This window comes from Lipotes vexillifer, unplaced genomic scaffold, assembly GCF_000442215.2.
Source record: "Lipotes vexillifer unplaced genomic scaffold, Lipotes_vexillifer_v1.1 scaffold168, whole genome shotgun sequence".
Classification (NCBI taxonomy): domain Eukaryota; kingdom Metazoa; phylum Chordata; class Mammalia; order Artiodactyla; family Lipotidae; genus Lipotes; species Lipotes vexillifer.
This window is the reverse complement of record NW_006773947.1, coordinates 2,114,338-2,139,694: the sequence shown is the minus strand read 5'-3', so window position 1 is coordinate 2,139,694 and position 25,357 is coordinate 2,114,338. Positions and strand designations below refer to the sequence as shown.

Below are 25,357 nucleotides of genomic sequence, written 5' to 3'. Positions count from 1 at the left end.
TTCCTGCTGCCTCAGGAATACGTCTCTCCTCTGGCATCTCTGCCCATCCCGCTGTCACTGTCTCTAAGATTCCCTAGCAGCAGCATCTACCAACCCCTCTGGATTACAATCTGCACATCTTCTGAAGACCAGCACCTGCTCACACTCTTCCAATTCCACCCCAAGCTCTGCCATCTTGCTGGGTAATTTCAAGACCCATGTGCATCACCCATCTAACACGCTGGCATTTTACCCTGCTCCCTTAAGCTTCCCGACCTCATCCTCACCATTGTTTCACTGTGGTTTCCTCTGATCTGGGAATAACCTGCATCTGCTCTACCCTTAAAACTCTTAAGGAGTTCACTCACACTCTCTCTCTGAGGTGAAGGTCACTTAACATAAAATTAACCATTTCAAAGTGTAAAATTCAGTGGCATTGAACAGATTCACGATGTTGTGCAACTATCAACTGATATCAAGTTCCAAAACAGTTTATCACCCCAAAAGAAAACCCTTTACCCGTTAAGCAGTCACTCCCTGTTTCCCTCCTCCCCACCCCATTCCCTGGCAACCACCAGTCTGATTTCTGTCTTCATTGATTTACCTATTCGGGATTTTTCTGGTCACGTTCTGAAAATCTCCCTACAAAATACTGAATCAAAACTCTGTGCTTCCAATGCAGGGGGCGTGGGTTGGATTCCTGGTTCGGGAACCAAGATCCCACACGCTGCGAGGCGGGGCCAAAAACAAAACCCCAAACAAACAAAACCTTTTATTATGCAGTTCTCTTTTTTTTTTTTTGCTGTACGCGGGCCTCTCACTGTTGTGGCCTCTCCCGTTGCAGAGCACAGGCTCCAGACGCGCAGGCTCAGCGGCCATGGCTCACGGGCCCAGCCGCTCCGCGGCATGTGGGATCTTCCCAGACCGGGGCACGAACCCGTATCCCCTGCATTGGCAGGCGGACTCTTAACCACTGCGCCACCAGGGAAGCCCTATGCAGTTCTCTTTTTGCTCAAAGTTACATAACACATTTAAAAAATTTCACATTCCACGCCCCGCCTCCTTCCGACAACTGCAATAAAAACAAAATCCGACCGTCTTCTTCAGTCTCTCCTCTCTAAACCTGCCATTTTCTGTCTCCCATACCATCCCAGTTTAGAATTCACCCGGGAAATAATGCATGAACAGAGAGCCTGATTTGCTTGTTTATTTATAGTCCATGCAGTCGAATTCCGTTCAACGAGATCCAGCTGCCCTCTCTGGCAACCGGGTAGGCGGTTCAGGGACAGGGTAGAGCCTGGCCAGCGGAAGCCACACCCATCCGCTGCTCTCCCGGGCAAGGGCGGTCGCCACCACCAGTCCCGAGCGCTGGGCAGCGACCGGAAGTGCGGTCCGCCGGGGGCGGGGAACGGTGACCCAACGCGGAGCCCGGGGCGGCGGCCAATCGGAAGCTAGCATTCCAGCGTAAAGGGCGGAAGAGGAGAGGTCTAGTTCCGGACGCGGCTGCCGCCGCCGGCGCTATAGCCGCCATCTGTTATCTCAGCTCCGGCCCCAGCACCCCGTCGCCCCTACCCCGCTGCCTGTCTCTTCGGTGGAGGCTGCTTCCCGGTCCTGCCACCTCTCTGCTCTGTTCTCGTCGCTGACTTCTTCCCCCACATGGATCTGGTCGGAGTGGCATCCCCTGAGCCCGGGCCGGCAGCGGCCTGGGGTCCCAGCAAGGTGAGTGGCGTTCGGGACTGACGTACCTGCCACAGTCGCCTGGGCTAGTCCTCTCGGAGGGCCCGGAGAGGGTGGCAGGCGCCGAAGCGGCTCCGCAGGCGATTCGGGAAGTTCTGGGCGGGACCCTGACCACCTCGGAACGGGGGACGGGCGGCGAGGCTGCGGGGCTCGGGGCTCGGGGTGGGAGAGGCAGGGAAGGGGCACAGGCTACCAAAGTCCACCCTGGGCGGTTTGGAGTTTCTGTCTAGTTCTACACCTTGATTTCTAAACCTCTGTAACAGATATTTGGGCAGGACTCGCTTAAAGGTGCCGACGTTTGACGGAAAACAAGCACGAACTTGTTTTTCACCGGCCACGTGAATCAGTCCAGTTATACACAGAAAGGCCGACAGAAAGGTGGTTTAGGAAGCTGTTCCCTTAACTTGGCAAAGCGTGGTTATCCTACTTGGGCAGTTTCTTGTTTTTGAAGTAGTAAAAGATAAATCCAGGCGCACCGTCCCTCGGCTCCAGGCTAATTCTCAAGTGTTTACATACTGTTTAGACGGTTATGAAATTCTCATTTACCAGGGTTTTAACGTTTAAGCTTTTCCCTGTAATGGCCAACTAAAATGTTTATTTCACACTTGGTTTCTGGTTTCAGGCTGCTTCTTTTCATGATACTTTCATTAGAAGGATGAAAAGATTCTTTTGCCACTTTATGGAGGGTTTACTTGAAAACAAGTGGGTCAATTGGGATTTTGTGTTCCTCAAATTAAGGTTGTGAAGGTTTTTTAACTTCATATGGTTCTTTTTTGATTTAATGGACATATAACAACATATTTAAGGTGTACAGCATAATGATTCGATATGTGTATATATTGCAAAATGCTCACCACAATAAGTCTAGTTAACATACAGGATTACAGTTTTTTTTCTTGTGATGAGAACTTTTAAGGTTTACTGTCTTAGCAACTTTCAAATATATAGTACAGGATTATTAACTAGTCACCATGCTGTGCATGACATCTCATGCCTTATTTACTTTGCAGCTGCAAGTTTCTACCTTTTGACCACCTTTATCCATTTCATGCACTTCTTTACATGCTAACACAGAACATTTGTTTCATATAAAGGGTCACTTATGACTCTTACTAGATCTTCAGGCTAGGTCTTAACAGAAAGTGGGGGAAATAAGTAGCTTTTAGGTAAAGCTTTTAGGTAAATTTTTATAAAAGTTCTCATACAACCGTAGAGAGAATCAAATATTCCATTGGCAAATGTGGTTACATCTATGTGTTACTTTGCGTATTTTTTTCTATCAAGGCTTTGTTTACAAGGCCAAGATCAGTAGACATAAAAGGATGAAATCAGTAGAGAGATACTAGTAAGTATATACTTTACATGTTAAATTCCTCCAGGTAAGCATCTATAAAACTTGTAAAAATGTCAGATGAAACAAACGTTGCTTAGAATACCTAACCTCAGAACAAACTTTCAAAACTAATTCAGTAATAAAATAGTTGATATCAGTCATATTTTCATTTAGGTGTACATCATCTAAAATTTCATTTTCATTGTTCAACAGAAAATCATCTTGGGGTTTATTGGTGTTCTGTTGAGAAGACAGCATTTTCATAGGCAAAACAAATAGAAAGATGCTACCAGTATTACTTAAGCATTTCCTTCTCTAACCTCTTGAAAGACTGAAGTGATTATAGAAGCCTTTGTGGAGGAGGTAGAGGTTTGAGGAAAGTCTTGGAAAATGGAAAGAATATTAAAGGCTGGCAGTTCTCAAAACTTTTCCATCAGGACTTCTTTACACTCTTAAAAAACATTGAGGACTCCAAGAATTTTTGTTTATATTGGTTATATCTATTGATATTTGTCATATCAGAAATTAAAACTGAGATATTGAAAAAAATGTTTAAGTGATTATGTTAATATAAATAACATTTTTATATTTAAAGAAAACCTATTTTCCAAAACAAAAAATTAGTGAAGAGTAGTATTGTTTTGTATTTTTGCAAATCTCTTTAATGTCTGACTTAATAGAAAACAGCTGGATTCTCGTAGCTCCTTTTTTCTTCCATCTGTTGTGATATGTGTTAGTTGAAGTATATGATGAAAGTCTGTCCTAACAAATATGTAGATTGTAGCAGGCATAATTGAAGATGGGTAATAAGAGCACGGTAGACGCACTAAGAACAAACTGAGTTAATCTCTAAAAATGCACATTTAAAAAAATATTGAAGTATAGTTGATTTACGATTGTGTTTAATTTCTGCTGTACAGCAAAGTGACTTAGTTACACATATACATACTTTTTAAAAAAATTTATTTATTTTATTATTTTTGGCTGCGTTGGGTCTTCGTTGCTGCGCGCGGGCTTTCTCTAGTTGTGGCAAGCGGGGGCTACTCTTCATTGCGGTGCGTGGGCTTCTCATTCCGGTGGCTTCTCTTGTTGCAGAGCATGGGCTCTAGGCGTGTAGGCTTCAGTAGTTGTGGTGCACGGGCTCAGTAGTTGTGGCTCATGGGCTCTAGAGCACGGGCTCTAGAGCGCAGGCTCAGTAGTTGTGGCGCACGGGCTTAGTTGCTCCGCGGCATGTGGGATCTTCCTGGACTAGGGCTTGAACCCATGTCCCCTGCATTGGCAGGCGGATTCTTAACCACTGTGCCACCAGGGAAGCCCAACATACATTCTTTTTTATATTCTTTTCCTTTATGGTTTATCACAGGATATTGAATATAATTCCCTGTGCTATACAGTAGGACCTTGTTGTTTATCAATCCTATATATAATAGTTTAAAATGCACATTTATATTCTCAGCCTACTTACTACCTTTGAAAATTTTAGAAAACATAAGAATACACATGCACACATTCTAGTAGCCACCAGAGTGCTGCCATCATATCTGATACAGACTCTGGAAAACCTCACTCCACACTCTTGAGAGAATGAGAATGGGAAAGACAAAAACTATCTTAGAACTTATGAGAATAATTTTGACCTCTTAGACACCCTGAAAGGGACTTGGGGTCCCCAGTTACAAAATCCCAAACTGCTGTTATGAACAAAGAAGTTTAGGGAGTATTCCAAGAAGGGAGAATTGACAAACTGTAGGCAAAAGTGAGGAAGTGTGTAGCTCTGTTGGTAAGAGCTGTAACAAATGGATTAGTGGTACTCCTCAGAACTGTCAGGGTCTCCAAAAACAAAGTCTGAGAAACTCAGAGCCAAGAGGAGCCTAAGGAGACATGATAGCTAAATGTTAGATGGTATCCTGGATGGTATCCTGGATGGTATCCTGAAGTAGAAGAGGGACGTTAGGGGAAAACTAAGGAAGTCTGAATGAAGTATGCACTTTAGTTAATAATAATGATTTGGTTCATTAATTGTGACAAATGTACAGTATTAATACGGGGAAGCTGGGTATGGGGTATCTGGGGACTCTCAATACAATCTTTGTGATTTTTCTGTAAATCTAAAAGTACTCTAAAATTCAAAGTTAAAAAAAAAATTAGTGTTGTTGTACAGACCCAGATCACATTTTGCAGAGATCCTTGTTTTGAGAAGTAAAATTACCCACTTAAATATTTTGCCTAGATTATGTCTTCTACCTGCATGCATGAGCAGAAAAGGGACCTTCCTGTGGGGTTATGGTTCTGTTGACTTGCTTCAAGTTGAGGACTGAATTTTTTTTATTATGTGCCTCCTTCATGTTTGCTTTTTCTTTTTTCAGTTTACTTGATTCTTTCCCCATAGTTGTGTGCAGTAAAACCTTAAAAAAAAAAGTGGTATGGGCAGCTGGGGATGCATCTTTAGGAGTAGAAGGAAGGGGGAATGATTTCCCGCTAATCTGCAGCCAGCCAGATGTGGGAGAATGGTAGTTGTGATGACCCCAAGTTGCTGAGTTTAGTGGCGGCAGTTTCCCAGAGGAGAGGAAAACAAGGTGGGTGAGGGGTCTTCAGCGAACCGGAATCAGGGAGCTAGTGATGGGCTTGATAGATGTCATTTAAAGCAGAATAACTAACTGGAAAGGATTGTGTGGAGTTTCCCATCAGATCTTGATGCAGTGGGAAGTTTATGTTGGTGAAGGGAGTAGTGGGAAAGGACGTTGGATCGCTGGGATAGAGCAAGCTGAGGAAGGGCCTTTTACTCTTATCTCCTTAGATTTATTATTATTTGAACATTTGACAGAGTTTCTCTGTTCACAAGGAGTGTTTGACTTACTGAAGAGTTGCAAGATGACGACACAGGATTCCCCTCCATACACGCCCTGGTGCCCATTTGTAGGAGGAGCCCCCAGTGCCTTTTCTAAGCCCCCCTCAGGGTGGTGAACCGCTTGTGCCTGTGGAGGACTGTCCCTGCCCGGCAGCTGTCCCTCCAGCCCAGAACATTTTATGGAGGGATTTTGGCTACTGGTTTGAAGAGTTTGGATTTGATTTCAAAGTATAGAAGTTGGCACACTTGCGGAAGTCTTTACTTATTTATGCCACCCAAGGAAATTGTCTCAGTGTGAGGTTGCCCAGCTGAGCCGGTCAGCAGAGGTGCAGGGAAGTACGGCTCTAGAGTCTGAGGCTCCGAGGCGCAAGGTCAGTAGGAGTGGGCAGCTAGGGTGTCTTGGTGCCCTCTTGATCTCTGCATGTTTCCCTTTCTGATTCAGTCTATCTTGGGGGTAGGTAAATCTCTGCCACAAAATAACACAGTTACTGCCTCTCATTTTTGCCTCTCCGAGAGATTTTCCGCTGATGTTTTAACACCTTAGAATTGATTGACTGCTGGCAAGAGAGTAGAAGCATCAGAAGTGGGTGGGCAGGGACTTCCCTGGTGGTCCAGCGGTTAAGACGCTGAGCTTCCACTGCAGGGGGCACGGGTTCCACCCCAGGTCCGGGAACTAAGATCCCGTATGCCAAGTGGCACGGCCAAAAACAAAACAAAAGAAATGGGTGGGTAAAGCGGCTGACTGCAAGGTGGAGAGAAGGACTTTAAAATAGGAGGGGTGTAGAAAGGCACCAGACTTCTACCGCCTAGGCACAGCCTGGCAGTTCCATGAGATATCTCCAGGTTTCCTTTTGGCACATCTTGTTCAGTAAATACTTGAATGCCTCGTTATGTCTGAAGCTCTACACTGGACTCTGAGAATGAGAAGACCTTGCCCTTCAAGGGGCTCTTGCTGTGTTGTGGCTGATGCATTTATCTATCAGATACTGATATGGGAAGATAAAGGAAAGGATCTAATTTTGCCTGATAAAACTGAGATAACCCTGTGGAAGAGCTGACACTTAATTGGGCGAAATAGAGAAGGAAGAAAAACCTTTGAGAGAGAAGGGGATGTGTGAGGGGTGAAAGGCATGGAAGGGTGAAAGTATGCCATATTTAGCATTTAATTAGTGTTGCCAGAGTCTAGGATAGGTGAGAGTCAAGACTGGAAGGATAAATTAGGTCAAGCTGTGAAGGGCATTCCTTACTGAGAAATTTGGATTTTAGACTGCAGGCAGTACAGCAGTTTGCTTCTCCCATCCCAGGACAAGGTGTTTAGGGAAGCAGTATAGCAAAACACTCTTAAGCCCTACTGCCTTGGTTCAAATCTCAGCACTTCCATCAACAGTGTTATCTTGGGTTAAAAAACTTTTCTGTGTCTCAGTTTCTGAATCTGTAAAATGGGGATGATATTGCAGCTACTCCAGTGTGTCACTTAATCTGTGTAAGTTAGGTGTATTTAGCCAGTATAGAGAATATCCCCGTGGTGCCTGTTATGCTACTGTTAGTCATTGCAAAATGTGATTGACAGTTCTGAGCTAGAGAATACAGTTATTTGCCTTTTGGAACCTGGATTTTGATCAGACCAAGCATTTCTAGGTAAGAGGCAGCATTTTATCTTCTACCTAGAAGATGCAGAAGCAAGTCGGCAGAGTCATGTGTCCAAAATATTAGCTATATTCTCCAGATTACAGAGACCTTCAAGATTACAGACCTCAAAATCCTCACCAGGAGAGTGCTTAGTTGCTGACAAGATCTGAGTCAGTGGAAGTTGTACCACACCATGAGGAAACCTCCCTGTTGTTTCCAGGCCTGGCCTTATACAAGGCCAGAACAGTTCTGCAATAGGCTAGTATAGGTGGGGGCTGGGGGCATCTCACCAGTCTCAGTGTAAGACTAGATAAAACTTGATTCTCATTCACTTAGGCATGAATATAATGGTCATTTATCACCCTTATGTGCTTCAGCCTAACAGTTTGAACCAAATAAATCCCTAAACCTCAACGTTATGGAACTTGAGCAAGGGTAAGTTGCCCAGTTATCCCTGGGAGTCACTCCAGGAGGCCCTTAGGCCAACTAGAGGGCCTGTACTGGCTAAACTTCATTAAACAATTTTGTGGCCAAAACACTTAGCATCATATGCTATATTCTAAATTAGACTCTCAGTAATAGTTAAGCAATGAGTTTGGATTTTATCCTAAAAGCAGTGGGAAACATTAAAACAATAAAGAGCTTTAAGTAAGGAACTGAACCAATCAGATCTGCGTTTTAGAAAAACCATTACGCTGTGTTGTGGAGAATGGAAGCAAGCAGAAAGATGAGTTAGGAGGCTCTTATAGTAGCCCAGTGATGGGAGGATGATACCTTGGAAAGGGGATAGAGAGCTGGGCAGGTTCAAGAGATACTTAGACATCTTATTCAGTATTAACAGTCTTAATCACTAGACTATCAAATGGAATCATTTGCTGCTGCTAAGTAAAGCCTGCCCCCCTCAAATATTAGGAATTGTGAAGTAAACCTACGGTTTGTACGTATTTCAAGAGGGCTGAGATAGTGATGCCATTGAGGAGGGCTGAGTGGCTGGCTGCTCTAGAAGAGTCTCACAGAGTATTACTTTGCTCTAGTAGTATTGTTTCAAGAATCTATTTCTCAGCTTCCAAAGTTCAGAAATATAGGATTCATTGTTTGTTATCGCTGTTTTTATTTTGGCATATTCCAAGGTGTCTTGAAAGGGTCTGCCACACACTTTTTACATGTAGAAGACTTACTGCTTAAATTAGAAGGAAGTGTAACTTCTAAGTGGGCTTGAATTGTAGTAGTTGGTATAGCCTGTTCCTATAAGAGAATCTACCCAGAAGCCAAACTATAAGCAGAAGGTTGCTTGCTGAGCATGGAATCAGAACAAGGGGCATTACATGAACTCATTGGCTAGTCGGTGATGCTACAGTAGCCTGTGCTTCCCCTCCACTATAAGGACATACCCACCAAGCAGGCTAGAGAGTGCTTTTGGCTGTCGTAATTTAGGCTTATCTTTGATGAGATTTGAGCTGGGATATATTTTTACTTTTAAGATGATTTCTGCAGAAAAGGTAAGCATTCCTTTTGAGTTGATTTAGATAGTCTAATTCTCAAAAGATAACCTTATTTCCAAGTTTGGAAAGTACTTTTAAGTTCATTATTATGAATTGAATTGCCCTTTTTTTTTTATAGTGTCCATGGGCTACCCCTGAAAATACAATATCTTGTTCTTTGTCTGATGTAATGAGTGAACAGTTGGCTAAAGAATTGCAGCTGGAAGAAGAAGCTGCCGCTTTTCCTGAAGTTGTGTGAGTAAAATTCATAGAGACTCTATTTTATCTAGCAGATGTTATAACAGTCTTAGGATTTGATTAGTGATTGTCATGACAAATGATTCAGAAATACATTTAGAAAAGCAGTGCAATAGAAAGAGCACCGTATTGGGATACATGGGTTTTGGTCCTAATTTTGTGACTAGTTTTCAGTATTATCTTGGGCAAACCACTCTGTTTCTCTGGGTTTCAGTCATTGCAACAGTTGAACTCTATTGTCAAATAGATTAAAAAATAATGAAGTAGGGTACAGTTTTGATCAAATGTTTGTTGTTTATCTTTTCATATATATGTTATCTCTCCTTTGATCAGAACACAGAATGAACAAATTTTGGGTCTGTTTGGTTTTTATTATAGGCCCTTTAGCTTTCTCTTGAAGCTCTCCTAATCCTAGTTGGTGCTTTCACAGGTGCCTGCTGTTGGTCAGAGGGCAGCTGGGCAGGAGAGGGTGAAGGGTTTGGTAAAGTTCTTTTCCATTGTTTCTTCAATACAGTTAGCACTGAAAAGGCACATCTCACCCATAACTGGTAGCGTCTCTTTACACAAGCACATTATATTAGTCTATACTGCCTTATTTTGAATAGCGTTGCTGAAGGACCATTTATTACTGGAGAAAACGTTGACACTTCCAGCGACCTAATGCTGGCTCAGATGCTACAGATGGAATTTGACAGAGAATATGATGCACAGCTTAGGCGTGAAGAAAAAAAATTCAATGGAGATAGCAAAGGTACTATGACCTTGTTGTGTCAACTCCATCGGGTGGTAGAAAATGCTTGTAATGTGCCCCTAAATAAATCTTCAACCATTTTTGCCTTTTAAGTTTCCATTTCCTTTGAAAATTATCGAAAAGTACATCCTTATGAAGACAGTGATAGCTCTGAAGATGAGGTTGACTGGCAGGATACTCGTGATGATCCCTACAGACCAGGTATCAGTGCTTTTATTTTCTGGGGGCATAGAATGGGGATGCAGGAAGACTAAGTATTTTATATTTGTCTTTGAATCTCATTTGGTAATTTACTCTTAGATTCAAGTATCTTTTTCAGATAATAGTGAATGCAGCAATTTAGTCTTTGCTATTTTTACATACTTGGCTTGTCTTAATCGCCTTTAGCAAAACCAGTTCCTACTCCCAAAAAGGGTTTTATTGGAAAAGGAAAAGACATCACCACCAAACATGATGAAGTAGTGTGTGGGAGAAAGAATACAGCCAGAATGGAGCATGTAAGTTACAGAAGTATTCCTCTGGGCCGAAAAGTTTATGACAATAAGTGAACAGCATAGCATTCTAAATACAGTAGCTCTAAATCTCTAGAAATATCCTTCCTCCTGTCTAAAGATATTTTAGATGACAGTACAGCAACACCGTGGAAACTGAGCCACTAATGAGAATATAATGTACCTCAGAATAAAATCCTACATCAATATTAAGAAAACTAGTTTGATTTACATTGATTCTAAAATTAAGAAATGGTTCTTCTGAAAGTAACATTTATTTTTCAGCATCTTATTTTCCATAAAATACCCAAGAAATAGATAACAATGGTGATTGGGGGATAAGAATGGGAGATAAAAATACTTTCTACTGTGTACCCTGTTATAATTTTTGAATTTTTTATCTTGTGCCTGAACTACCCCTGCAAAATCAGAGACACAATGTAATTTTTAAAAAATAGGAGAGGGCTTCCCTGGTGGCACAGTGGTTGAGAGTCCGCCTGCTGGGGGACACGGGTTCGTGCCCGGGTCCGGGAAGATCCCACGTGCCGCGGAGCGGCTGGGCCCGTGAGCCATGGCTGCTGAGCCTGCGCGTCTGGAGGCTGTGCTCCACAACCGGAGAGGCCACAGCAGTGAGAGGCACGCGTACTGCAAAAAAAAAAAAAAAAAAAAAAAAAAAAAAGAAGGAGAAAAAGAAAAATGGCATTTTTTTCCTCCTTTGTAATTATCGTGGTTAATATAAAACATTTAGACTTTAGAATACAAATACTTGTTAAGTAAACATATTCTAGAAATAATCCAGATCTGACTCTAGAACAACCCTGTCCAGTAGAACCTTCTGTGATAATAGAAATGTTCTGTGTCAGTGCTGTCTAATATGGCAGCCATATTCGACAATTGAGCACTTGAAATTTGGGTGGTACAACTGAGGAACTGAATTTTTAATTTTATTTTAATCAATTTAAATTTAATTATCCACATGTAGCTAGTGGCTTCCGTATTGAACATAATTGTCACGGTGTGGGCATAGCTTGTGATTTTAACCCACTCTTCAAAAATAATTGACTATGAAAAATTTTTTTTTTTTTTGGTAAGATTTGGTATCATTTCAAAATATAATGTATCCATTGTCTGATGTAAAAGCATAAGGTATTTTAGTATATGTTCAAAGCATATGCTAAACTACGTTAGTTTTTAGATGTGTTTGGATGTTTTCTATGCATATAATAAACCTTCCCGGGGCTTCCCTGGTGGCGCAGTGGTTGAGAGTCCGCCTGCTAATGCAGGGGACACAGGTTCGTGCCCCAGTCCGGGAAGATCCCACATGCCGCGGAACGGCTGGGCCCGTGAGCCATGGCCGCTGAGCCTGTGCGTCCGGAGCCTGTGCTGCGCAACGGGAGAGGCCACAACAGTGAGAGGCCTGCGTACCGCAAAAAGTAAAAAATAAAAAATAAAAATAAACCTTCCCTTCCTTTGGGATACAGTTTCTTAAAAAGCCTTGTTTCCCTTTCTGTTGGGCTTACCAGTGAGTTATTTTGCTTTTTCCTTTGTAATACCTGTGGGTTCTGCTTTCATAGCATTATCATCTATTGAGTAGAAAACCCAATCCACGTAAAACTGATTTTCTCATTGTTTTTTGTTTTCACTTCCCCATTTTAAAGTACTCAGATGCTAATTTTTCTTCTTCTTTTTGGCAGTTTGCACCTGGGTTTCAGGTAGGAGATGGAATTGGAATGGATTTAAAACTATCAAACCATGTTTTCAATGCTTTAAAACAACATGCCTACTCAGAAGAACGTCGAAGTGCCCGCCTCCATGAGAAAAAGGAGCATTCTACTGCAGTAAGTATTCTTAACGTTTTTGTTTCTGTTTTTTTAGTGGAAAGATTCATGTTAGAAAACTTCATGTTCAGGGAAAAAACAAGATAAAACTTCATGTTTGATATTTTTTTCATGAGATTGATTGACTTTTCAAATCAAAGATGTAAATAAAACCCAAATAGCTTTGCCATTTGACTTTTCAGATTTCATGGAGTGGTTATTAATCACTTATTCAAAATTAACATTTCAGTGGTCATAATTAATTTGGACTGTGTAGTTTACATTGCGTATGAAAAGTTGTTTCCTGTCATGACGTATTTATAATAACTTAATAGTCTGTAATGTTTTACCTTAACAAAGATAGTATATAATATCTTGAGAATAATTTTTAAACCTTTAGAAAAACAAAGTAATGGTAAGTACATTAGGAGAGCTATTTAAACTTTGGAGGTAAAATTTTGACTAAGCTAGAGTCTGATTTTTAATGGTTCTTTTAGATATTCACTTTCAAAGACATTAGAGTTACAGAAATGAATTGTATCTTGACAGCACTCTTTTAAGAGCCTGTTGTATATACACCTAGGTAAATTAATAATAAAGGTTAAAAAAAGTATATATTTTGAATGTTAGATATTATAAATGGCTCAGAAAATGTTTTGTGATTACCAGTTATTTTCACTTACAGTGCTTTATCTTTTGCAGGAAAAAGCAGTTGATCCTAAGACACGTTTACTTATGTATAAAATGGTCAACTGTGGAATGTTGGAGACAATCACTGGCTGTATTAGTACAGGAAAGGAATCTGTTGTCTTTCATGCATACGGAGGGAGGTAAATGAGCAAAATGCAATACCATCATATCAACAAAAGCTTAGCCCCTTCTCCCTGATATTAATGGATTTATACAAAATCAAAGTTCATTCTGCATGGCAAACAGTAATTTTTAAAGTGTTATTGTAGGAAGTCTCAGCAATATAGGGATGTATAAAGAAAAACACAACCAGGGGAGTTCCCTGGTGGTCTAGTGGTTAGGATTCAGTTCTTTCACTGCTGTGGCCCAGGTTCAATACCTGGTCGGGGAACTGAGATCCTGCAAGCTGTGTGGTGCAGCCAAAAAAAAAAAAAAAAAAAACCCACAATCATCCCAATTCTGCCATCCAGAGATAACCGTTAATAATTTTGTGTAGACTCCTCCAGTCTTTTTTCTATGAATATATTATTTTTCACATTATTGTAATTATACCATAACATACAGGCAGCTGTAAGTGGCATAGCAAAATCTGAACCTGAGTTTGACTCAAAACCCATGTCTTTCCACTGTGGGACCCTTTGGTACCAGGTTGGGAGGGCCATACTTAGATCAGTTACCAATTCCTACCCTTTTAATAATGCTTTCATTATTTAAAGAAATGTCTTTAAAGATCTTATGCCATTTTAGAGCTTACCCATTTTACTTTTGTTATGAGGGCTTAGTTGAGTAAAGGATGGCATGAGGAAGAGAAAAAATTTTAAACGTGGATGCTGTTGAGAGAACGTGCTTAAGCCAGGAATATGAAGTCATCTGGTTACTTAGCTTTGAAGTCTTACTAGTTCAGCAAGGCTTACTAGCTCAGCTATTCCTTTACCTGAACATTATTTATAAACAAAAATGTTAAAATAGATTACAGATTATTCTAGTTTTTTTTAGGTTTAGAAGGTATTTATTGTATACTTAAGGGGATTCAAACAATTATTGGTCAAGTCCTTGTCTTTGGTTTTCTTAATTATTTAACTAGTCTCCCTTTCTAAATGAGACATATACATAAAATTATGTATTGAATTATACTAAGTTCCGAAATGAAAGGGATAAAATGAATTTTAGGATAAAATGGCTCAACATTTTTCAAGCAATGTGATGTGGAGCAATTTACTAAATGTCATTTAAAAACTGACCCTTACCTCATAGGATTTTGTTGGGGGTAAATGAAATCATGTTTTATAATAACTGGTATATATTAATTTTAGTAAACATTTATTTTTTTCTGGCTTTAAGCTCTGTTGCCCTCTTTCCAAATTTCAATTGAGCGTTCCCTGAGACCAGGCAAACATAACTTAACTGCACAAATTATTTTAAAATGAAAGATTACTCATGGTAGAAATTAAACTGTACAGAAAGGATTAAAATGAAGGTAGCCTTTATCTTATCAGCTGTCGCCCCACAGGTTTTTCCTCTAAGGGCAACTATTAATAGTTTTTAGTCTAGCCTTCCAGAAATTTTTATGCATGTATTTCTTATTTTGTTTGTACAAAAGAGATTATATTCTGCATTCAGCATCTTCATTTTTCAGTTAATATACCTTATATCCTTTTATATTACTGGTTTATATCATACCAGTTTTATAGTAGAACATTCTACTTTGTGAGTATATAGGAATATCTTTGTACATATACTTTGGTGTGCTTTTGCAAATAAATCCTTAAATTAAATTCCTAACATTTGAAATTTCTGGGGCAGAGACTACATGCATTTTTTTCCCCTTTCTGTTAAACAGTGGAAGGTCTTATTAATGGAGAGTACCAGATTTTGCTCACTGTTTGGGCCTCTGAGCTGGCTATTGTAGCAAGCAATGTTTCTTGATTTCTTTTATTTATTAAAAATTAAAGAAAAATTTTTTTCTTGTATGTCACACCAAAGACCAGAAATCTCGAATTTGTGTTTACATTTTAATGGTAGGGCAGATGCAGTTTTCTCTACGAGCTAGTCACATTCTCAGGTTGCGTACATTCTGAATGTCAGTAGGTATTACCAAATTGCCCTGTGAGAAAATTAACCAGTTTATGCTACCACCAGCAGTATGAGCCTGTTTCCCTCATCCTCATCAGTGCCTAGTCTTATCAAACAATACTTTTTTTGTCAGTGTGAAAGATGAAAAGTACCTTTTTAATATTTTGGTGTGCATTTATTTAATTATGGTTTTGTTTTTTTTTGAGTGTATTGGCCTCTTAAGTTTCTTTTTCTTGTTAATTGCCTTGTTTAGCCTTTTCCATTTTCTGTTTTACTTGATGATACTTTGATATAATGAATGAGCTCCCTTTCCTTCTGGTGGAATTGGTATTGTAATCTGTACTTTGGCTTTGTAAATTAGCAAAGCTAGAGAGCATTCGGTTTTCAGCAACTGAGAGTAAATATTTTTTAAAGTGTATGTTAGTTTTCTCTGCTACATAACAAATTACCACAGATTTAGCAACTTAAAACACACCTATTTATTAATCTCATGGTTCCTGTTGATCAGAAGTTCGGCAGGCACGGCTTAGCTGGGTTCTCTGTTCAGGCTCTCCCAGGGCTGCAATCTGCATGTCAGCTGGGCTGCATTCCTTTCTGGACATGGGTTCCTCTTCCCTTGGCACAGTTCAGTTCCCTGCAGCTGTAGGACAGAGGTCTCCACTTTCTGGTTGGCTGTCAGCCAGGGGCTGCTCTCAGCTCCTAGAGGCCCCTGCAGGTCCTGGTCATGTAGCCCTTTCATACAGCAGGTTACTTCTTCAAAACCAGCGGGAGACTCTCTCCCTTCAGTCTACTGAGACTGAGTCTCAGACAATGGAATGTAATCCTGGGCACCACTATACCATCACCTTTGCCATATAATGTAAGCTATTCAAGGGAGTGGTTATCCCTCCCACACTCAAAGGGAGGGGCTTATACAGGGTTGTACACCAGGGGTTGGGATCTTGGGGGGCATTTTAGGTTCTGCCTGCCACAAAGCTCTTCTGGGTTCTGTCACTCTCAGGTTGGCCAAGTAATCAACAGTTATTTGAATAGTAACATGTTCTAGATTTTTCAGGGAATAAGTGTATAACATGTTTTCTATTGTCAAAGAGCTTATGGTATAGCCAAGAGGAGAACGTTACAGTAAGAACCGTTACGGTCCGTTAAAGATAATACATAATAGAGTACGCAGTTAGACAAGTGAGACCTCGGGATAGGAATAGAGAACAGAAGATCATTGCCGGTCACATTCAAGGAAGAGGTCATGATGAAGTTGGATCTCAACCTAGATTTTAAAAATAGGTTAAAAAAAAAAAAAAGACAACCCTCCCCACCCCCCAGTACTGAGTGCAAAAAGCTAGTTGCAGAATATATACAGTATACCATCTATTTAAATTTTTAGTTATACAGAATGTAACATACATGTTTTTTTTTAAATGTATGTTTGTGGATACTTATGTATGTGTGTGTATCTTTTTAAAAAGACTAGAAGGCTACTATTCATGATTGTGATTGTCTCTAAAGAGTTGGAATGGGGACTGAAACTACCAGGGGTGGTGGTAAATAATCAAAAGGAACTTCAGCTTTATCTGTAAAGTTTAAAAAAAAAAAAAGTGGGGTGGGGGAGGGGTGCTGAAAATGGGAGGATTGAAATTTAGGCGATGAGATTTGTCAGTGAGGAAATTAGAAGGTATATATGTAGAGGTAATAAGATGGAACATTGTGTAAGCAAACCAGAAATTGGTAAGGAGGACCTTAAAAGCTAGGCAGAGGGATGTGTAATTTAGTGAGAAACACAGAAGTTTTTTTAGTAAGAGAATGACGAGATGAATCTTACAAATTAGATTTTATCCTAGAGACCTTCCAAGTTAAGGATCTCCTAAGTGGTGTTTTTGTTTTTTTTTGTGGTGCGCGGACCTCTCATTGTTGTGGCCTCTCCTGTTGCGGAGCACAGGCTCCGGACGCACAGGCCCAGCGGCCATGGCTCATGGGCCCAGCCGCTCCGCGGCATGTGGGATCTTCCTGGACCAGGGCATGAACCCGTGTCCCCTGCATTGGCAGGCGGACTCTCAAACACTGCGCCACCAGGGAAGCCCCAGTGGTGTTTTTGATAGGGCCTCATCTGCCTGTGGTTAAATTATTTCAGTGACAGGAAACTTACCATCTCAAAATCCAAAGACGTAATTTTTAACATCTTTAAATTATTGGGAATTTCTTCCTTGTAAAGGATCTCTAGTCTGTCTCCCTGAAAATTGGTTCATTCATTCACCAAGTATTTGTGCAGCTTCCATGTTCCAGGCTTTTCTAGGTGCTGGGGCTACAGCAATGTATGGTACAAGGAAGGTCCCTGCTGTCATAGAATGTGCTTCCTCCCCACCCCTCCCTTCAGTCCCCTTCCAGGACTATCAGATATGTGCTATGCAAATAGATAAAATAGGGTGATGTCATAGTGACTGGTTGACTGCTTTTTATCTGTAGGACAGGGGAACCTCTAATGAAGGTTTCGAAGGTGAGAGTGGACAATCTGTGCTGTTGGATTGGATGTGGGGTGTGAGAGGATCGATTCTTGGCTAGAGCAGCTGGGTGGTGCCATTTACTGAGGTGAGAGACTGGGGATAGGCAGGTTTAGGGTACAGTTATCAGGAATTCTGTTTTGGGCATGATATGTTTGAGATGCCTTCTCGACATCCAACTGAAGTCAAGTAGGGATGAGATAAATGGGCCTGAATTTCTGGAGAAAGTCAAGACTAAGGATAGAAATGTAGCAGTTATCTGTATTTAGATGATATCTAAAGCCATGGAGCTAAGTCACACTTCTTAGGAAGAGAAGGCAGTTAGGAAGAGAGGGCGTTACTTAGAACCAGTTAGAGTTTGTACTGTAGCCTTCTGAGGCTACCTGGAGGAGGAGGAGTCTGCTGGGAAAATATGGTCCCAGAAGGAGGGGATTGGGAGTTTGAGTCAGATTCTGTGCTCTAGATATAGTTCCTTTCTTTTCCAGACTAACATCCCTTCAGAGGTTCAAAGGTAAATCTTGTCTCTCCTTGCACCTTCCCCCTTTGGTTCGCACTGTCACCACCATGGTTCAGACCCTCTCAGTGGCTCACTGTTGTGGGACTGTTGAATTAGCATCCTAAGCATCGTCTAGACTCTTTTGCTCCCTTCCATCGAGTTTTGCCTCTGAACCATCCCAGGCAGACCATAGCCTATTTTAAAGTGTATAGGTCTTCATTGTTCCTCAAGTTTAATTCCATAGTCATTAAATGAAGATTATATTATGGGTTGTTGAAAACTGTTGAAAATTTATTTGAAAGTGTGTTTTATTAAAAAAGCTAAAACCTAGGGTTTTCTTAAGACCTCAAACTTGAAGGCTTAAAAAAAACAACCCAAGGCTTTACATTCTCAGAGAAGGCAGATCCACTTTCGTGTCATAAAATCTTTATTTTGAAATTGTTTTGTTATCTGGCGACTTGAACTGACTTAATGTTTGTTTCTTCCACTTAGCATGGAGGATGAAAAGGAAGATAGTAAAGTTATACCTACAGAATGTGCCATCAAGGTATTTAAAACAACCCTTAATGAGTTTAAGAATCGTGACAAATATATTAAAGATGATTTCAGGTTTAAAGATCGCTTCAGTAAACTAAATCCACGTAAGATCATCCGCATGTGGGCAGAAAAAGAAATGCACAATCTCACAAGGTAAAGAAAATCATCGTGCTAGAAGTCATCTTGGGTGATCACCTGTTTGTATTAGGCCTACCAGCCAGGCAAAAAACCCACACTCTCTTTTAAATTCATTTATAGAAAGTATGAAAGGCCTTGAAATTCTAGTGCTTAAGGAGAGTTTCTGTAAGAAAACATTTCCATGTATATAACCTGAATTCATACTTTTAGGATGAAAAATCTATTTTGTTTTTCTTTCCTCAGTAAAGTTTGAGGGAAATTAAGTCATTTTCAACTGCAGATATTTTGTCATATATCTAAACGCTATCTTTTCCAGTTAGGCATATTACAAATAATGATTTCCTTTTTTGTTTCAGAAAATGTTTATTCCATCTAATGTTTGTTCATTTGGTGAGGGCAGGGTTTTACCAGTCAAATTGCATTTTGCTTTAATTTATTAGACTTGTTTCTCAATTCTCTATGCAGAATTTATCAAGGAATTTGCTTTGCCAACCAAGAAATTAATAATCTTTCTTACATACAAACCTGCCCACATCTGAACTGTGAAAGCTTTTAATTTTAGTTTGCTTTTCCTAAAGATGTTTGCTTTCAAAAGTAATTATCTATATTTATTAGCTGCAAAAGTCTTCTACTTAGTAGGACTTCTAATTAGAATAATTTCCTAAGAGGTCTTGCTGCCCTCCGATCTCTTTTCTGGATTACTAAGATCTCATCACTGCCTTTCTTAAAATTTTTCAGCGGCTCCCATAGTCTTTGGTGTAAAGTTCAAAGTCATCTTGCGATGTGGAGCCTGCCTGCCTCTGTAGCCTAAACCCACATTGCCCTTCCTCCTACTCATGATCCAGTTGTGTTGATTTATACACACTCCCCGCATGGACTGTGCTCCTGGACTCCTCTGTGCATCTCCACAGCATCTCCCCACAGTTGGAACCTGGCTAATTCCTATTTGCCTGCTTCTTCCTTGATGCCTCCTACCCCCACCTCTGCCAGTGCATGTACCACATTGCGCTGTAATCATCTCCTCACTTGTCTATTGTTTTCACCAGGCCGCAGGCTCCGTGAGGGCAGAGGCTGTTCTTACTGCCTTTGCCTTCCAACATTCCCCAGATTACAACATAGTGTCCCCTCATTGCAGGACCTCGTTAGATATTTGTTGAATAAATGAAATTTCCTCTCCTTCTGATCTTTACATTCTTAATCATTTCTTTCTGTATAGAATGCAGAGAGCTGGAATTCCTTGTCCAACAGTTGTGCTACTAAAGAAACACATTTTGGTTATGTCTTTTATTGGCCATGATCAAGTTCCAGCCCCAAAATTGAAAGAAGTAAAGCTCAGCAGTGAAGAAATGAAAGAAGCCTACTATCAAACTCTTCATGTAAGTTGTGCCTTTCAGACCATTGACACACCAACTTTAAACAATATTTCCTCTAAACTAAAAAAGAAATTCCTAAAATAGTACTATTTTAAGGTGATATAACAAGGACAAACTGAAGTTTGTGAAAGAATGTTAGTATTGAAGAATTGTCTTTATATCAGTATGCGTATGTCTTGAGTTGTTTTAGGAAAATCTTAGTGGAGAAAGTGAAGGCTCAGTTGTTAGCATTAATGACATAGAAGCCAGAAGCTATTATTGACAAAACTTCATTAACTAAAACTTGATGTTACTATATTTAGCAGACAGAGTGCCTCATTAGTTTGTGTGCCTTTTTGAAACAGTGAAGGGAAATACCTTTCCTGTTGGGGAATTAGAGGGAAGCAGATTTGGTCAATAAAAGTAAGTGATGATGAAAAGAAGATAGTAAGGGGTGGTTTCTCCGTCTGTGCAGGCATTAGAGTTGGGAGGCACTTGTCAGGAGTCTTGAGAAAGCTGTTCATACTTTGGGACAGCAGCCAAATTCAATCTGGGGTCCTTCAAGCTTAAGAAATGCTCCTCATATTGTTGCTGTTCCTCTGTATTGTCTTTTTTTTTTTTGTCTTAATTGAATAGTGGAGAAATGTTTTTTTTGTGGTTTAATAAATTATTTGTTTATTTTTGTCTGCATTGGGTCTTCGTTGCTGTGCGGGCTTTCTCTAGTTGCAGCAAGCGGGGGCTGCTCTTCATTGCGGTGCACGGGCTTCTCATTGCTGTGGCTTCTTGTGTTGAGGAGCGTGGGCTCTAGGCACGTGGGCTTCAGTAGTTGTGGCTTGTGGGCTCTAGAGCGCAGGCTCAGTAGTTGTGGTGCACGGACTTAGTTGCTCCGCGACATGTGGGATCTTCCCGGACCAGGGCTTGAACCCATGTCCTCTGCATTGGCAGGAGGATTCCTAACCCCTGCGCCACCAGGGAAGTCCAAAACATGTTTTTAACACAGTCTCTGCGTGGAACTCTTATGTCATGCGGCAGTTGATGTGAATATGAACGTATTATCCAAATTAATTTTTTAAGATATAGTTAGAGAGATAATCCAACTTTCTCTGCCTTCAGTTGGAAAACATTCAAAGAAAATTAAGCCTACTTTTCTGGCTTCTTTCGGCTGTGGGGTGGCTGGGGCAGAGATAAAGTAGTGATGTGCCTTCCTATTTGATTCTATTAAAGCTGGGAAACGAAGCATTAATGCTGATTTCTGTGAGGCTAGGGGTCACCATCAGTCATGAATATATAATGCCGCTCAATTAAGAAGAATACTTCTTTCCCACTCTGTCTGGCAGGAAGTACTTTGTACCTTGGAGTTGTATACACTCCATAGAGCTCTCAGAGGGATGTTTGCCCTTTCATGAAGGATAAGCCTAGGTCCCCTGGTTAGTGACCATAGCTGTCTTATGTATGTGGGATTCCAGGACTACCCTTTGGTCTCCTGATCTCATTGCTGTTACATGGATAGGGAAGTAGAGTGTCACATGCTCTTCCCTTCCATTGTCTCACTGTGCTCACACCCTCCTTCAGGGTAGGAAAACAAAAAAGAAAACCAGTCCTAGACTGTGCAAAGAAGTAAGTTCTTTACCCTGGTTTTGCTCTTTATGGAAAATATTGGGTGACATAGACATTTTAGTTGTGTAGTTAAATTAGAGTTGTTCCTTCATTTTCTGAATGTCTGCCTTGCCTCATTACAGTTGATGCAGCAGTTATATAATGAGTGTAAGCTCGTACATGCCGACCTCAGTGAGTACAACATGCTGTGGCATGCTGGGAAGGTGAGGAGCATTTTCTTAACGTTCAGGTTAAGTGACTTGATGTAAATTAAATTACTGAAGGTACAGAAATCACTGTGTGCTCTATATTTAAATAGGTCTGGTTGATCGACGTCAGTCAGTCTGTAGAGCCAACCCATCCTCATGGCCTGGAGTTCTTGTTCCGTGACTGTAGGAATGTCTCACAGGTAGGCATATAAACTAACTGTCTTTTTTATGGGCTATAACATATTCAAACATTTTTCTCACTCCTAAGGCAAGTAAGATGACTGTATTCTTAGAAATTAAAGGAAGGGTTTAGTTAACTGGTTGCTTTCAAGGTAAAGAGACAAAGATTGATTTGTCAGATTTCATTTTTTGCAAGAATTTGATTGCATGCCCCACATTTGGGCCACTGAATTAAATTTCCAAGAGAGTAAGTTTTTATTTTGGTTCTAAATATTTAAGCAGTCAAGTAGACATTTAATATATGCACAGTGCTTTAAGGGAAGCTGGCCTGAAGCAAGCCTGCATGCTTATTGCCATTGTTATTATACTAAAAGAATAGTTTTCCTAGTGGTACAGTCTGACCACATTCTCTGAGGCAGAGTGAACAGAATAGGGAAGGTAAAACTCAGTAATCACAGAGTTGGGAAGCATTTGTTTGCTATTTCTAAAGGAAATGAATTGTCAGCAACAGATTCAGATAGAGATGATCTTTCTAAATATGACAGAACAACTTTATTTTGGAAATACTTTCTGAGCCTACTGGAAAATTTTAATTCATGGGATTTAGTGATTATTTTGTGTCTACTAATTCAAAGCAATGCCAAGCAATTTTACATATACCACTCATAACATAGCTATAGAAGGTGCAATATGACAAACTTACTAAATCTAGACGACAGCCCAGATGTGTGAGAGGACAGTAAGCAAGTAGAACCTGAGTGTAGTTATACTTGAATTGGAAACATCTGTAGCTTAAAAATTATGGAAGGAATTCACTGGCGTTTTACAAGTACACTATTCCCTGTTTTTTGTTGTTGTTATTGTTTCTAGGAGAACCTTGCTAATAAGTCTACTGACTTTCTTATATTTCTTTACTAGTTTTTCCAGAAAGGAGGCGTAAAGGAAGCTCTTAGTGAACGAGAACTCTTCAATGCCGTTTCAGGCTTAAACATCTCAGCAGATAATGAAGCTGATTTCTTAGCTGAGGTAAGTGTTATAAGGCTGTTTTTCACCTTGCTGATAGTGGGGACCTGCATAGAGTAGATAATGAAAACCAGAGCTAAGTTTATCCTCTCATCCCCTCAAAAACAAAATTAATTAGAGATTTTTCCTTTCTTGAGATACTGTTTTTGATCCTTCTTTTCCTGGCTTAAACCCTAGGATAAACATAACAGCAAAACACTTCTTCAAGGAGTTCATAGTTTGGTTGAGATGGACAAATAACACATTTCCAGTATATGCCTTTTTCCCTGACCGGTGAACACTCTGGGTGACACAAAAAACAGTAACACTTGGTCCCTGTCTGCCTTTAACTGAATGCAGAGATTCAGCAGTGGCCATCCTTGGAAATACCCAGTCATTACAATATGGACCTACAGAACAATACAAAAAAAAAAAAACCTCCGGGGAAGTTCTCTTAAAATTGAACAAAAACTGAAAAGTGAAACAGCAGCTAATTATTCCCAGCAACCTGCCAAAGCAGAGAATGATTATAGAGTCTGTTCCAGAAATCCCCATATTGACTTGAATTTGGCCAAGCTGTGCTGGAGTCTAAGGCCAGAAGCGAAGTAACAGGAAGATGGTAAATCCAGGCTTTATTTAGTTCAGTACAGTTGCTCTGTACAGTTACTGGGTGTTACTGCTGTTGAATCAACTTTGGAATTTCCTTTTCTTGTTCCCTGAAAGCTGTATAGGTTATATAGTAAAACATATCTGATGCCAATTGCTGGCTTGATAAAGACACTAAACATCAACCCTGGTAATGTAATCAAGGAAAAACATACATGTATATGACCCACTGTAATATGTGTCACACACTGTAATTCTAATTCAAGGCCAATGTCGTTAGGAATGACCTAGTTTTAAGAGAGTAAAAATACTGGTTCAATCTCAAGCATAATTGCTGTGAAGTAGGATTTTGACAAATGGATTTAATATATTAATTTTATAGATAGAAGCTTTGGAGAAAATGAATGAAGATCACGTTCAGAAGAATGGAAGGAAAGCTGCTTCATTTTTGAAAGATGATGGAGGTCCGCCAGTGTTATACGATGAATAGCACTAATATCCACTGCTTTCAGTGTTAACACAGTGGTGATTGTCAGTTGCCATTAGCAAATGAAGTTATGGGTGACTTGAAATACCAAAACATGAGGAATGTACAATGGTGCTTCTGTGCTTTTTTCCCCTTGTAACCCATATGCCAGGTATGTGGAATTTTTAGCTCGGCATTGAGAGACTGAAATGTCAACTACCTCTCGTGATATGAATAGGATAATACAATTCTTAACAGCTACAGGTTATCTAGCTGAAATCAACCTGATTTTAAGGATTTGTGGCATAAAATGTTTTGATGAGAATTTTTAACATTTCCAAATATGGGAGGAAGGGACAGATGTGTTTTCAAGGGAGGCTTTTATTACAACTTACTTGCTTTTTTCACCTCCCTGTTTTGTGTTGCGTCTTTCCACATATATTTTATTTACCTAAAATTAGCCCTTCTCAATTCTTTTTCCAGACTGTGACCATGATTCTAAAGGAAAATTTCTTGTCTTTAGTAGCTGATATAAATGGAAATTTGGTTTCAGAATGGCTGACAGAAATAGACATAAGCAAAGTACTTTTTTTTGGTGCATCTTGAATTATGAACTGAATTCTTCTTTTCCACACTCATATGCAAGGAAAGGCATCATCGGTTTCTGAAAGAGATATAAGTACTTTTCAACTATCGAAATTTTTTAAATTTAACTTTCAGCTTTTCTACATTTAGGTGAAATGGTTAGGATGTAACTCACGGTGCAGCTGCTCTGCATTTATAATGAAAATGTAAATTATCTAGAAGGACAGAATGGAATCTTTAACCATGTTTGACATTTTAATGAAGTCAGTGAAACAAAGTTCAGTTTACGTTTCACTCAAACTATATACTTACTAATTGATTTTGAGAGAAATATAGCAAGCTAATTAGAAACATTTGTATCATCAAATGATGAAAGGTATGTATAAAACAAGTTGGGTACCAAATTAACCAACTAATTTGAACTATCTGGCATCACTTTTAATAATGTTTAGTACTGGCTGGACTCCACTTCTTAATGCAGCCAAAGTACATTGGCTTTGTTAGGATTGAAGCTCATTCACTGCAACAGAATCATTCCTCCTATTGTTGGAATCAGATTGGAATCACTAAAGACCTAACCTTTCTGTTTGGTAATAGAAAGTAAAAATCTG

General features: G+C 40.0%; 1 protein-coding gene and 1 non-coding gene across 4 annotated transcripts; both read left to right on the top strand.

Annotated features, from left to right (window-relative positions):
• Positions 1-1,468: 1,468 nt before the first annotated feature.
• RIOK3 (RIO kinase 3) lies at positions 1,469-25,148 on the top strand. Of its 3 annotated transcripts, none has more exons than XM_007448605.1 (13): positions 1,469-1,698; positions 9,147-9,262; positions 9,919-10,016; positions 10,110-10,217; positions 10,404-10,513; positions 12,202-12,345; positions 13,027-13,154; positions 18,568-18,765; positions 19,967-20,126; positions 21,842-21,922; positions 22,018-22,107; positions 23,006-23,113; positions 24,078-24,487. In XM_007448605.1, exons 1-13 carry the CDS (start codon positions 1,636-1,638, stop codon positions 24,183-24,185), a joined length of 1,512 nt encoding a protein of 503 aa, XP_007448667.1. In that variant the 5' UTR covers positions 1,469-1,635; the 3' UTR covers positions 24,186-24,487. The 3 variants fall into 3 exon arrangements, with proteins under 3 accessions (XP_007448667.1, XP_007448666.1, XP_007448665.1); XM_007448604.1 differs by having other exon boundaries at positions 1,509-1,698; positions 9,871-10,016; positions 23,015-23,113; positions 24,078-24,386; XM_007448603.1 differs by having other exon boundaries at positions 1,564-1,698; positions 9,871-10,016; positions 24,078-25,148.
• On the top strand, positions 13,334-13,405 carry TRNAE-UUC (transfer RNA glutamic acid (anticodon UUC)). Its single transcript has one exon. It is a non-coding gene; the product is annotated as a tRNA-Glu (tRNA).
• Positions 25,149-25,357: the final 209 nt, after the last annotated feature.

Coding starts and splice junctions, on each gene's coding strand:
- RIOK3 (XM_007448603.1), top strand. CDS start 1,636: ATGGATCTGGTCGGAGTGGCATCCCCTGAGCCCGGGCCGGCAGCGGCC. Junction 10,218..10,403: donor TGATGATCCCTACAGACCAG/GTATCAGTGCTT, acceptor AATCGCCTTTAG/CAAAACCAGTTCCTACTCCC. Junction 23,114..24,077: donor AAGCTGATTTCTTAGCTGAG/GTAAGTGTTATA, acceptor TTAATTTTATAG/ATAGAAGCTTTGGAGAAAAT.